The following is a 14,873-nucleotide window of genomic DNA, read 5'->3' as shown; positions in this document are numbered from 1 at the left end:
TACTGTATAATGAAAAAAGACTGAAATTTTGGCCTGTTCCTCACACAAACCTACTGTATGGCTTCAGAAAACTTGGAAAATAGTGCACAAGCCATATGGACCTCAATGAAGAATACTTTTGTGATGTTTTTTCTCTCTCTCTCTCTCTCTCTCTCTCTCTCTCTCTCTCTCTCTCTCTCTCTCTCTCTCTCTCTGTCTCTCTTTTCTTTTTTTTTTTGTTTGTTTTGTTTTTTGTAGATTGACCAGCCCTGGTCACTATGAACTATGAACTACAAGATAAAAAAAAAAAAAAAACACTTTTGTGTTTCTTAGATGAACAACACGATAAAAAAAAAAATACATAAAAAAAAAATCACTTTTGTGTTTCACAGAAATATAAAATTGTATGGGTTTGGAAAGACATGAGAGTGAGTAAATAATGACAGCATTTTCATTTTGTGTGAACTATCCCTTTAAGATCATTCAGCCTCCGAAAGGCATAAGAAGAGGGATAAAGAGTTAAAGGAGGATTCAAAAACACGTGAGACATAGGAAGAGAGAGGTTGAGAAGGTGAGTGAGCATCAGTCCAGCCACATTCATGGCACAAGAGGCTGAAATAGGCAGTCTGGCACAGACAAAGTGATGTGGTCTGGCTTGCATTCAGCGTTCAAATGCATTGTGCGTTCTTCCACTCCAGACTCAGTAAACCATTTTCTCAGTAAACCACACCACATTGTCCTAAAAAGGAGCTTACATGACTGTATGCTTGATTCAATACACCCATTAGTAATGGATGTAGTAATTCTGCTAATTAGAAGAGGATGTCCACATGTATTCAGAATGTTAGAATATTAAGAATGGCATTTATTTTTTATTTTATTTATTTATTTTTTCATTCTTTTAAGTCTCAATCACTATCAATCTATGCTCACCTTTATATTTACATAAAGGACAAAGCATAAAAAAACAATAAAAAGGTCTAACACTTTAATATAATTTTTCAAACCATAGCCTTGTTCTGTCTTTTAGTCTTCCTAATTTTTTGAGGCCCTCAGTCATTAGGATATATGGGCTCAAATATCTATATGCATTTAAAGGGATAGATCACCCAAACCATATGATTTGAATGTTAGCTTAGATTTTAGGCTTTGTACCAGTTTGGAACAACCTAGGGGTGAATAAAGGATGACAGAATTTAATATTTGGGTAAACTATCCCATTAAATATAAATAGACATTTGAGCCCACATATTCTAATGATTAAGACCTTTCAAAATAAGGAAGACTGAAAAAAGGAACAAGGCTACGGAATGAAAACTGATACTAAATGGTTTAGGAAGTGTTGACAGATTCTAATCTTACGCCCGTATTGGGAGTCAAAGGTTTGGAATATCATTATTCTATTAGGGCTGTGTGATGACAGGCGTTGTCAGAGTTGGTATGCTATGGGCAGAGGATTGATGTCTGGGTTGCATTGCAATGAGCCAATTGAAGGTGGCTGAATGTTTTGTTCTAGATTCAGTCTGTAGTTAGAGTTCAGTGTTTGTGGGTCTCTCCAGTAATAAAGGCAGAATGTGTTGTCTAGGATTGCCAAACATTATTATGAAATGCACACAAACATACATACTGGTAAGCATTTGCACAATGGACCCTTTTGTGGACACTATGAGAACATCCATCTCTTTTGATACACTAAAAGAGCACACCTGTATCTGATTGTGCTTTTCAAGTTTTTGAATCATATTTCATTTTAATCAGTTTCTTTTCTGCTATTTCATAGTCAAAGTCCTACCAGGTTGAAGGAATATTCCGGGTTCAATACAAGTTAAGCTCAATTGATAGCATTTGTGGCATAATGTTGATTACCAACAAAAAAAAAAAAAAGGTTTTTATTTTTTTATTATCCATCCCTCCTTTTCTTAAAAAAGCAAAAACTGAAGTTACAGTGAGGCACTTACAATGGAAGGTTTAAAGGCAGAAATGTGAAGCTTATAATTGTATAAAATCACTTGAAATAATTATTCTGTTAAAACTCATATATTATTTGAGCTGTAAAGTTCTAATTGTCGAAAAATCGTCAATTTTACAGTCATTTTAGGGTTTGTTGACATTACATTGTCATGGTAACAAAGTTGTAAAATTGGCTATCACTTTACTTTAGATTAGTAAGTGATTTTTATTATACAGAAACATGTTAACACACATACTGTTTATGTCTTGTGGCTATCCTTTTGAAAAAGTTTGCATTTTAACATTTATGTATTGGCCTCATTCACTTCCATTGTAAGTGCCTCACTGGAACCCAGATTTGTGCTTTTTTTAAAGAAAAGGAGGGGCAAGTCTAAATAAATTTTTGTGGTAATCAACATTATGCCACAAATTCTGTCGATTGAGCTTAACTTGTATTGAACCCGGAATATTCATTTAAAATGAAAAACAAAATGGATTAAAAGTTCAAATGTTAAAAAAATTGGTTATAGATATTTCTCTGTACGCTGGACTGAATGTAAATCAGCAAGTAATAGGCTGTAAGACACCCTGTGGTGACACTGTACCTCAAATGCAACCAAATAGCAAAGTGACAGCAAACACTCTGGGGTCGCATATCTAAAATAATAAATCACCAATTAAAGTGTTTTGACAAGGGCAACAATGCGCAAAAAGTATTAAATAGATAATGATTCATTTTCCCAACATATTAAATGTGCTGATTAAAGAAAGGGGGGTATAATTTCCTCTCTTATCTAATCTCTCATATTACTAAATAATTAGCAAATTGGCCCTTGGGCTTGATAAAAGAGTACTGCACTTTAATTTAAATATTTCTGAAATGTACACTATTTGATTTCAACAAAGCCCCTGGTCCCCTGGTTTCCCAGAAGTGTGAAATGTGTTCAGCCTCTGCAGAATTGCATATCACAGCTCGACTGTGCTCAGTTCTTTAAAGCATATTAAATTAATTTCAGCATACGTTTGACCATTAATAAAGTCATCAAAGGGTCTCTTTATCTTTCTTTCTCTTGCTCCCTCTCTCCATTCACTACCTCCACACAATAAAATCATAACAAGTTACTGCGACATCCTATTAAGTCACTGAAATAAATTTGGCATGCTGTGTAGATGTGTGCTAATGTCCTCACAGAAACTGCCTCTGTTTGCAGAATTCCAGCTCACTAGTTGGCCAACAGCAGGAGACAGGTAGAGCGAGCTGTGCGCTCTGCTTTGCAGTAACAGCGAACGATGATGATTAGATCCCTGTGGCTTTTAAAGCTATTTGGGCCTGTGTAGGAAAAGACCTGTGCCCATCGTGTATAAAAGACTTTCTCTGAGTCCAGCCAAATGAAAGTGTCAGCCAAACCAACGCAGAGACGTGAAATTCGATTTAAGACACTTTCCAAAGGAGTCTGAGTCCCTAAGGCAGCCACGGCTTACTGGCAGAAATGCACAAAAAGGGAAAAATCAACTTTCAAACTTCAAACGGCAGTGAAAACTCAGCTTTGCCTTTGCAAACCACGCCAAGAAGACATTATCAATGCACTTTAAACCCTTACCTACACTACCGGTCAAAAGTTTTGAAACACTTGACTGAAATGTTTCTCATGATCTTAAAAATCTTTTGATCTGAAGGCGTATGCTTAAATGTTTGAAATTAGTTTTGTAGACAAAAATATAATTGTGCCACCATATTAATTTATTTCATTATAAAACTAAAATGTAATAAAAAAAATAAAATAAAAAAAACGTTTTTGAAATTGATGACTTGGTATAATAAAGAAAAGCAGCCAATAAGTGCCCAACATAGATGGGAACTCCTTCGATACTGTTTAAAAAGCATCCCAGGGTGATACCTCAAGAAGTTGGTTGAGAAAATGTCAAGAGTACATGTCTGCAAATTCTAGGCAAAGGGTGACTACTTTGAAGATGCTAAAATATAACACAGTTTTGATTTATTTTGGATTTTGTTTAGTCACAACATAATTCCCATAGTTTCATTTATGTTATTCCATTGTTTTGATGACTTTACTATTATTCTAAAATGTGAAAAAAATTATAATAAAGAATGAGTAAGTGTTTCAAAACTTTTGACCAGTAGTGTATGTAATTCAAGATATTCATTAATAATTCAGTATTGTAATTTATTATTTAACTGCAAGATTTCATTTAGAACATTCATGGATCTTGACTGACAACACTACTTCTAACAGAGCCTTTCAAGCTATATTTACTGTTGACATTTTAACTGAATGTCATTGTCAACGTCGACAACTTGTGAAGTGTCGTTGTTCAACACAATGAACGAAACACCAAGCTGCTTATGTCAAGTTGTCACTTCCAGTGCGTTTAGATTAGTTTGTCATTGCAATCCCACAGCACTTAATCACTGACTTGCTGACTAAACAGCAGGATTTAATAACTACTGGCAATGGACCTCAGTCAGAGTCGGCGCCAAATTTATTTTTTCTCGAATTAAAACGAGCCTTTAAGGTATAGAAGTACAGTTCCTTCAATGTCTTGTACTGTTTAATGTCATGGTGAGGATCGTTCTCTGACAAAACATTAAGGACCGTTTAGAACGAATGAACGCAACGAATGGAACATAATCCAGGTGTCTTGAGACATGTTTTACAAAGTTAAAGTTATTTTAACTTGACACACCTTTGTTTTTTTTTAAATACAGGGCTCCTGAAAAATAAAAAAACAGGCAGATGCACCGCAAAGGTCCAAGTCGTCCATCTAGAGCTTGTTTACTCAAAAATGTAAAATTCTCTCATCATTAACTTACCCTCATACCATCCAAGATGTGTGACTTTCTTCTTCTACAGATTTTTAGAAGAATATCTGTTGGTCCTTTCAATGCAAGTGAATGGTGGCCAGATCTTTGAAGCTCCAAAAATCACATAAAATCACAGGCAGCATAAAAATAATCCATAAGACTCAAGTGGTTAAATCTATATCTTCAGAAGTGATATGATATATATATATATATATATATATATATATATATATATATATATATATATATATATATATACATGTATATTACCATAAATCTGAAAAAAAAAAAAAAGAATGTGGAAGTGAAAGTGGAGCTTTATTGTAAAAAAGGACTTACATTTTTATCTGTTTCTCACCCACACCTATCACATCACTTCTAATGATATGGATTTAACAAGTGGAGTCATATGGATTACTTTTATGCAGCCATTATGTGATTTCTGGAGATTCAAAGGTCTGTTCACCATTCACTTGCATTGCAAAGACCAACAGAGCTAAGAGATTCTTCTAAATATTTGTTTGTGTTCTGCAGAAGAAAGAAAGTCATACATATATGGGATTGCATGAGGGTGAGTAAATTATGAACTTTGGGTGAACTATCCCTTTAAAAAACAGCACAGACAGACGATAAGGGTTTGGCGTTAACAGCCCATTATTCGTCATGCAAAAAGTATTCCAGTGGACAAAAAAACTAAAAAAAAAAAAAAAAGATGGGACTTTTGGATAGTAATTCGAATAGTATAACCTATTGAACAGACTATATTTACATACCTAATGTTTCAATCGTGAAAAAATAAATATGGCTTCAAACTTGATTAAGGTCCATTCAGGTCAACTAGTTACTACGAATCTGCAAGCCATAGTATACAATTTCTACAGGGGTCTGAACGCTCTACTCACGACCTCTAAGTGCTGGGTAATAAAGGATATGGGCTCAACACCATGCGAATGCACCAGTTGCGTGGAAAGGTGGTCTGCTTGAGACAGAAGAAAACTACTGGCGCCAACTCAGGAAATGGCACGACCAAAGTGCTGAGGTCACTGCCTGCATCATCGCATGGCCCCACCTCTTCAATGATGTCATCCCCCTGGGAGGAGCCGAAGTCCTCGCACCGCCCCACCTGTCTCACACCAAGCGGCACTGGACACTCCTCAGTCGTCATGGCGACGGAGCGGCAGCCTAATAAAGGAGAAGAAAAAGAGGCATCAGTACCCACTGGGCAGTTTAGGTCAATACAAGCTCTACAATAGCAGATACTGTGAAATAAATAACTTGGAAACACTCATAAAATCATATAAGAGAGAGCTCGGTTCAATCATATTGTGTTGGTGCCGTGTTGTGCTCGCATGTGCCAGTGCTGAGCCGCTCTGTCATCTGCTCAGCTTTCATGAGGGCTGGAATAAAAACAACTCCAAATCCGTAATGAATGCTGAACAGCATATTGTGCTACATCCCCGCTCATTCACTGACTGCATGCAGTGACTCATAAAACAAGAGATATGAGTGTGGCTGAGGTTTCTGCAACAATAGACGCATCCCTCACCTGACTGCGAGTCTCACAGAAGTCCAACAGTACTCCATGAGGTTCCATTAGCCCTGTTCACTTCAATTAAATCTAACAAGCCACTTTCCTTTTGTCTCAGAACACGAAATCTACCTACTGTCAGTGTTGCTGTGGTGATGAGTTGAATTTAATTTGCTGTTTTTTACCCCTATTCCCTCTCCTTGAGTAGCTGCTGAGGTGCCAGAGCTCCTCAACATCTAAAATGCCTCTATTTGCAGCCATTATGACTGTAAACACAACTAAACAGGAGAAACTCAGCTACAGACAATGAGAGAACCATTAGACAAAGGGAAAGGATAAGATGGAGGGAAAGAACAGGGCTGCAGTGTACTATTTTTCCTATTACAATACCGTGCTTCTGTCTCACATTAATTTAGACTGTCATCTCTCACTCTGCTAATTTGCTTCATTTTGAAGTTCATCATCGTTGATTTCCTCCAAGTTTCATGGTTTCTTAATCTCTTTCCTCTCCTACTCTTTCCTCCCTCTTGTCTCACTCTTACAGTGAGAGCGCTGTGGTAAGTCTCTCTCTTGTGTTTTAACGCTAAAACACATTAGCACTCCTAATGGGAGAATAGACACACTCACACTCAATGCTAAAAGCTGCATGAAGCCACAGAGCACTCATGCTGACATGTCTGTTTTAAATCAGCTGCACATTGGAACACCTTAGACTTAAGCACACATTTACCATACAGCTAAACCTTTATCAACTCACTGTTCTTGTAGGAATATTGCATATATGCTCAGCACTATTCAGTGTTCATTAGAAAAACCTGCTATTAATTGCATGAACGCACAATATAAAAAAATAATAAGACAGTTACTGTATGTCTTAAACATGCTCTGAAACTCCATGCCATGCATGTGCAATAATTACAGCTGATATACACTCACTGAGCACTTTATTAGGAACACTTGTACACACTACGTACTCATGCGATTATCTAATCAGTCAATCATGTGGCAGCAGTGCAATGCATAAAATCATTCAGATACGGGTCAGGAGATTCAGTTATAGTTCAAATCAACCATCAGAATGGGGAAAAAATGTGATCTCAGTGATTTCGACCGTGGCATGATTGTTGGTGCCAGAAGGGCTGGTTTGAGTATCTCTGTAACTGCTGATCTCCTGGGATTTTCACGCACAACAGTCTCTAGAGTTTATTCAGAATGGTGCCAAAAACAAAAAATATCCAGTGAGCGGCAGTTCTGCGGACAGAAACGCCTTGTTGATGAGAGAGGTCAACGGAGAATGGCCAGACTGGTTTGATGTGTTAAAAAGGTAACTCAGAAAACAACTCTGTACAATTGTAGTGAGCAGAATAGGATCTCAGAATGCACAACACAGCAGAAGACCACAACGGGCACTTTATTAGTGTTACACCTGGGACTTTTGCCCTAGCGGCCATTAGACGTCACTAGGTGTATTTAAGACTTTTAGTTTGAAGTTTGGTGTACTACTTGTCTTATGTGATATCCTGTTTCCTTCATGTTCATGTGTCTTGTTCTCATTGGTTCATTGTCTTGTTAACTTGTTATCAGTTCTGTTCTGTTATTGGTTCCTGTTTAATACTCTTATCTTTTTATTAGTTTAGTCTTGTCATTGGTTGTCATTGTCATATGTTTCCTTTGTCAGTGTATATAAGCCCTTGTTTGCTATAGTCCCTCGTCGAGTATTGTTGATTGTAACTCTGTTTCCTCATCCAGTTTATCCAGTTCTGGTCAAGTCTAGTCGTTTATGTTTGTTTTGTTTTGGATTCATGCTTTGGATATCAGCACTGTAAATAAATCTACACTTGGTTCACACTTCAGCTACTTTGTCTCTGTCTGTTCCTGTCTTCAGCCTGCTAGTATGTTACAGAATACTCGACCCAAGATGAACCCAGCAGGGGCACTTATTCACCTAAGACAAGGGGATCGTTTCATAGAGGAATTTGTGGTGGAATTCTGTGGACTCTGCCACCGGGTGTGTTTCGAAGAGATCTCCCTGAAACTGTTTTTCCACACAGGGCTAAATGAGCCCATCTAATCCTTAATGCCACCAGGGGGAATAGATTGGACTCTGCAAAAATATATTGACTTTGTCCTGCTCCTGATTGGTTCGGCCTTCACTGTGGGAGCGACTAAAGAGGAAATCAGCATTACTCTTAAAGCAACCACCAAGAATGAGTTCCCCGTCATGGCCGCCAAGCCTGAGTTCCCCGTCATGGCCGCCAAGCCTGAGATCCCCATCACACCTGCCATGGTCAACGAGCCAGCACCCACGCCTGCCACAGTCAACGAGCCAATTCCTGGAGCCTTATCCGTCCCAGAGCCAGCACCTGAAGCCTTGTCTGTCCCAGAGCCAGCGTCCTCGGCCACTGAGGCCATTTCCACAGCAGTGTCTCCGGCCGTCCGGAAAAGGAGGAGGGTTCCCATTCCCCTGTCACTGCCTGTGCTCACAACCACGGAGGTCGTTCCCCTTTCACTGCCAGTACCCGAGGCCATGGCGGCCGTTACCCTGTCATTGCCTGTGCTCACAACCACAGAGGTCATTCCCCTGTCACTGCCAGTGCCCACTGCCTCGAAGGCCATTCCCATGTCACTGCCTTTGCTCACAACTATGGAGGTCATTCCCCTGTCACTGCCAGTGCCCATGGCCATGGAGGTCGTTTCCCTGTTGCTGCCAGCACTCCCGGCCATGGAGGCCATTTCCCAGTCGCTGCCAGCGCTCCTGAACACGGTTGTCGTCGACGAGCCTGTCCAGTTCCCCAAGGCTTTCCCCAAGCCTGTCCAGTTTCCAGAGTCGGTCCAGTTCCTTAAGTCCGTTCAGTTCCCTGAGGCTATCCTCGAGTCTTCCACAGCTCTGTCCCTTGAATCATCAGCTTCCCTGGCCTCTGAGCTCTCCGAGTCCCCTAGTGCCTTGACCTCAGCTCCATCTCCCGAGCCTCCATCTCTGGCAGCTCCATCCCCTGGGCCTCCACCTCCCAAACCACCGGAACCTTTTCCCTTCCTGGAGCCACCTCCCAAACCACCGGACCCCGTTCCCTTCCTGGAGCCGCCTCCCAAACCACTGGACCCTGCTCCCTTCCTGAAACTACTACCCTGGCCTCCTTGGTTTCCGGGCCATCCACCTAATCTGCCCTGGCCTGCTTGGTCTCCTGGTTTACGTCAGTCTTCAGACTCCCCTTTCGCTCCGCCTTGGCCACCTGGTCCATTTTACCCTCTCATTCCCCCTGTGCTTTCTTGGACTGCTGGTTCCATGATGTCCTGCTCCTCCTATGAACAATTCTTTTTATTTTTGGTGTTATGTCTAGGAGCACCAGGAGTCACTCCTTAAAGAGGGGGTTGTGTTACACCTGGGAAATTTGCTTCAGCGGCCACTAGAGGTTGTTAGGTGTATTTAAGACTTTTAGTTTGAAGTTCAGTGTACTTCTTGTCTTGTCATGTGATATCCTGTTTCCCTCATGTTCATGTGTCTTGTTATCATTGGTTCATTGTCTTGTTAACTTGTTATCAGTTCTGTTATTGGTTCCTGTTTAATACTCTTATCTAGTTATTAGTTTAGTCTTGTCATTGGTTATCTTTGTCATGCGTTTCCCTTGTCAGTGTATTTAAGCCCTCTTGTTTGTTATAGTCCCTCGTCGAGTATTGTTGATTGTAACTCTGTTTCCTCATCCAGTTTATCCGGTTCAGAGTCAAGTCTAGTCGTTTATGTTTGTTTTGTTTTGGATTCATACTTTGGATATCAGCACTGTAAATAAATCTGCACTTGGGTTCACATTTCAGCTACTTTGTCTCTGTCTGTTCCTGTCTTCAGCCTGCCAGTATGTTACAACTAGGTCCACAGTGTTCCTAATAAATTGCACAGTGAGTGTATTTAGCTATATGCTTTATACATACACAACCACAGCAGTGTTTGGCATGGTCAGTACCATTACTAACAGCCAAGGTTAAGCAAGGAAGGGTGAGAAAAGAATAGAGAAAAAAGAAGAGAAAGAGAAAAGGGGAATAGAGGAGGAAGAGTAGGCTTGAGCGAAATAGTCAAACACATTAAAGCCTTTTGATATTTTCAGAAGACATACACACATACTAAAAGCTCTTTAAATCATCACTGTTCTCCCTGGATAGCATTTACATAGCAAAAGCTACATCAAGGCCTCAATGTCTGCCTTGCTTTCTCCATCTCATATCTACCTTTTTCAGAATCTCATGTCTGAATTTCTCTCCTCTATAACCAATCCAGTAACACATTTAATCAACAAATTAACACTCGAAAGATGCATAGAGTGAACAAAAAACATTCGCTTTTCATGGCAGAACTTTGAGTGAATGAAGCACAGCAGAGATCAGCTCAAGTGGGGAAATTGTCTATTACTGTTTAAAATTATGCTGAATGACTGAACATTTATTCCTGTGAGTGTGTAGAGAGTATGATTGTTAAATACCCTGATGAAGCTAGTTACCAGAATAGGTTGTGTTTGGATGTTGGTGTTTTCGTGATACGGCTGGGCTTTTTAACTAGCTTAAGAAGCAAGACTTCTTTAGTTAACTAGTATACACCAGCATGGAAATTCATGTTGGTATAAGCTCGTCTTTTCAGCAAAATATTGCAACATGCAGGGCTGTTTTGCATTAGTGGCCATCCTGTCTGTGGGCCACTCTTAATAAATCACGAAACAATAAGAGCAATTAGCCAGGACCCATATACACACCACTTCTCTGTAAAAACTTCTACAATTAATTACAATACCAATGTGTGTAAAATGGTCAAATAATGTGTACTCGCTAAAACTTCATTGCTGTTTTACTGTGAATAAGACATTAGTCAGTACCTGCTTTTGCTGACAGGTATGTTTTTCAACTCCTGTGCTTTGACATGCTTGGAATTGCCATGGTGGTTTTTGTCAGCATTACAATTCAATTTGGAGCTTCAAAAGTTGCATTGCAAAAAGGCTGCACTGTCATTATGTCTCCGGCTGTGTAGTGAGCAGATTAAAATGAACAGCATCAGGGCCGGTGCTGGCCAAATTGATGGTCTAAGCAGAGCTCTGCGATAGTTGGACGAGGTGAGGCGAGCTGTGATGCAATCGTCTGCGAGAGGGCAGCTGGTGGAGTTTCTGGTGCCCCCCTAGGGAATTGGTGCCCTACGCAGACTGCGTAATATGCGCTTAGGGAGTGGTGATACTGGCCAGCATCATGTGCTAACTTCAATGTGCTGCAGTTTTAACCTCGTGCGACACCACGTCCACATGCATGGACGTTGTATTTTGGCTTTGCTATGCGCAACGCATAATTTAAATGAGTTTACACTTACTCAATACTGTTCACAAGACAGGCACAGAGCCAACAAAAGTACATCTGGTAAGAATCTTCTAAGTATTTTTTTTTAAAACCTGTTTGGGTGTAAAGAGTAGTGTCTCTATTTTCATTTGATATGCCGCTTAAATTCATTCATTTTTCACGCGTCAGCACGCTGTTAAAAATGATGTCCACATACGTGGATTTTGGGATATTATTCCCTCAAAATTTGAAAAAACATGTTGGTTATTTTGAAAAACTTTCAACATTAACACATCTTTGGGTCATTTCACTTTATTTTAATATAAATTTTATTTTGTTATCACTACACAACATGTTTGGCAGACAAGGGACAATGGTAATATAAATTCAGAATGTATAATGTATACTTTTATTTTAACATGGTTGGCAGTGATTAGATGATGCTGGCCATTCATTTCAATCAGAATTAATTATGCTATTTTCTGATGTAATGTCTGTAACATCTCAAAAACATGAAAAACCAACACTCCTGGAAACATAAACAATTTAATGAAAAAAGTCTGAAAAAAAAAAAATGAAAAAAATCTGACTTTCTATAGCTTAGTATTATTTAAAATTTCAAAACATAGTCCTGCTGTCCACATATGTGGACATCAATTTTTAGGAAAACTATTTGCTCTAGAATTTGTTTATTAGGTACTACTTGTTACAAACAAATAAAGGTATACAGAAAATGCACACAGCAGTCACGCTGTGGTCTCAGGAGGTTAAAGAGTAGTGGATAATTGTACTCTTTGATGTATACAATTAAATATTTGTCACGCATTTCACGATTTGTCTCAACACTTAAAGGGATAGTTCACCCAAAAAGAATGTTAGTCTCAGACACCATTCACTTTCACTGCATATTTTTTCCTTACAATGAAAGTGAATAGTGACTGAGGCTGTCAGTCCCTAACATTCATAACATCTCATTTTGTGTTCCACAGAAGAAGAATGCATGAATACAGCAAAGATCCTAGTGTCATAATGGGGTGCCAGCAAAGTCTGTCAGAAATTCTTGGTAGAATGACAGTGTGACATCAATTTATGTTTATATTCTATGACTACAGTTAGAGCCCAGTAGGAAGCCCAGCCCTCAGCTCAAACAAAGGCATGCTAGGCTTCCTTCAGCCCTGATAATTACAATGTCAGTGGCATTTCAACAGAAACAAATCCATTCAGCACCAGTCATAGACCACAATCAACAATGTACAATAGTTTACATTTGAGTGTTGGCTTATTGGGTCATATTTCATGAAAACAATGTGCGTCATTGTGAAGATGTCTAAGGTTTTCAACCATTCCAAGTCAACTTCAGTATCTTGCTGTTCCTGTCCTCACCCTCCCTATTTCCTTGGAGATGGCCCCTCTAATGAGTTAGCGATGACTTGTTTATCTACAATTTTTCTGATATTTTTTAGCAGCAGTCCTTTGCATATTGACAGCATGCTATGCTTTAGCTATGAGACAGTTTAAAAAGTTGCATCTTTTAATACATCAAGCATAGCATTAGTTCAGACAGGTCACATTAGTCAAGCTTGCAATCGGCTGACCCCCAGCCAGGTTTGAGGAGTAACGGAATACAAGTAACGGGATTACGTATTTAAAATACAAAATATAAGTAATTATATTCCACTACAATTACAATTTAAATAGTTGGTAATCAGAATCAAAAAAGTATTTTGGTAATTTAAGAGATTACTTTGCATTTATTTATAAATGATTATTGTCATTTGTTCCATTTTATATTTAGTCAATTTCTGCTTTAAAATGAAGTGATCTGAGGAGCGTTTGGACAGTTCAGAAACACTTTCCTTATTATGTGTTACAGTCATACGAGCAGACAGAGGGCACTCTCATACTGTTATGAATGAGAAGGTGGATCTGATGCCATTGAGGATCTATCCACCTTATTTTACAGCGAAACTAGGGCGCCGCCATTATCAACTTTGAATGTGGACCATTTCCGGTATAAGCCACTTCCAGCTGCTTTAGCTATACAAAAATACTATATTATGCTGCTTTATATTACAGGCTGGCAATAAATGTCGACATATTATTGTCATTAATTACGGTTTTCATAAACTCATTGGTTTTGAGCGCATATAGTTTTCCCATTTATCACATTTTGCTATTGTTTCATCACACACTGTTGCACAGGCAGAGTTAATGAAATCAGGTGCTGGCAGGACAGTCCTCTGTGCCGTCTCACACACCTCCACAAACTTTACACAACCAGCAGAGAGAAGAAAGATGCCGGGAAAATGCTGCTTCAACTTTCTTTGCACCAAAACTGCATCTTGTTTCATCTTGACAAAATAATTTACTCTCTGTTCTTGGTAGAGAGCATCCTCTCTTTCTTAGCGGTGCATAGTAAACAGACACTCAGATCTTGCATTCAGCATGGCTTATGAAACATCGCCTTTGGAAATAAATAAATAAATAAAGGCATCGTCTGAGGTTATGCAGGTACATATAAACGGAGGTTTACATGCAGAGAAGAAACACTATCGTTACAATCTCGGTAAAGTAAGAAGCAGATTTTATAACCGTCTTTTCAATACAACAACACACAGCAACAAGTGAATGATTTACTTACTTTTTTACTATAAATGCTGACGTTAGAAAATTATCAGACATTAGCGCATAATTCTGCTGTACATCCTGTGGTTGTGTGATTGTTTATAAGCCCATATCACTAAATTCTGGTATTATAAACTTCTAGTTATTTACACTGCGGTCAATTCCAGTGGAACTTTGTCACATTCACATCGTTCCAAGCCCCTGATCTTTTCTTGAAGATTCACACACGTTTCAATTCACAAATAAAATATGTTCAATGACTTTGACTTTCTTTGCCAGTAGTACGTCTGTCTGTAATGAAAAGCAATGGGCGCCGGCCGTGGTAGATTATCACTTGTGCATTCAATCAGTTCCCTGCAGAAACGATCATCAGCAGGGTTTTAAAGTCCTTGCATTTATAGCTAGCTGTTGAACACTACCTGCTCCGGATAGTAGGTGGGACTGTTGTCACCTTGGCAGGTTTCAACAAACAAAGACCTGGTGAGGTAATATACATTAAAAACCATGTATTATCCACTGTCTGTGAAATTGTATGTCTGACATCTGTACTTAATTGTGAACAGTTTACAACATGACCTGGTAAGTTTAAGTTTGAACTTTGACATTATTTGAGGGAAATTAATTAACGTTATTCAATTAAATACATTATAAATGTATATAACT

At 38.9% G+C, this 14,873-nt stretch overlaps 1 protein-coding gene across 1 annotated transcript in view; it reads right to left on the bottom strand.

Annotated features, from left to right (window-relative positions):
• The window catches only part of LOC127451954 (voltage-dependent T-type calcium channel subunit alpha-1I-like), a 293,925-nt gene that overhangs the window by 232,639 nt on the left and 46,413 nt on the right, over nt 1-14,873 (bottom strand). The window contains exon 2 of the mRNA XM_051717045.1: nt 5,686-5,935. Coding sequence (XP_051573005.1) covers nt 5,686-5,918 — 233 coding nt within the window. The 5' untranslated portion in view covers nt 5,919-5,935. The remainder of the gene's footprint in view (nt 1-5,685; nt 5,936-14,873) is intronic.

Source organism: Myxocyprinus asiaticus, chromosome 14 (assembly GCF_019703515.2).
Source record: "Myxocyprinus asiaticus isolate MX2 ecotype Aquarium Trade chromosome 14, UBuf_Myxa_2, whole genome shotgun sequence".
Lineage (NCBI taxonomy): Eukaryota > Metazoa > Chordata > Actinopteri > Cypriniformes > Catostomidae > Myxocyprinus > Myxocyprinus asiaticus.
Note: the sequence above shows the minus strand (reverse complement) of the source record. Positions and strands in the feature narration are given on the sequence as shown.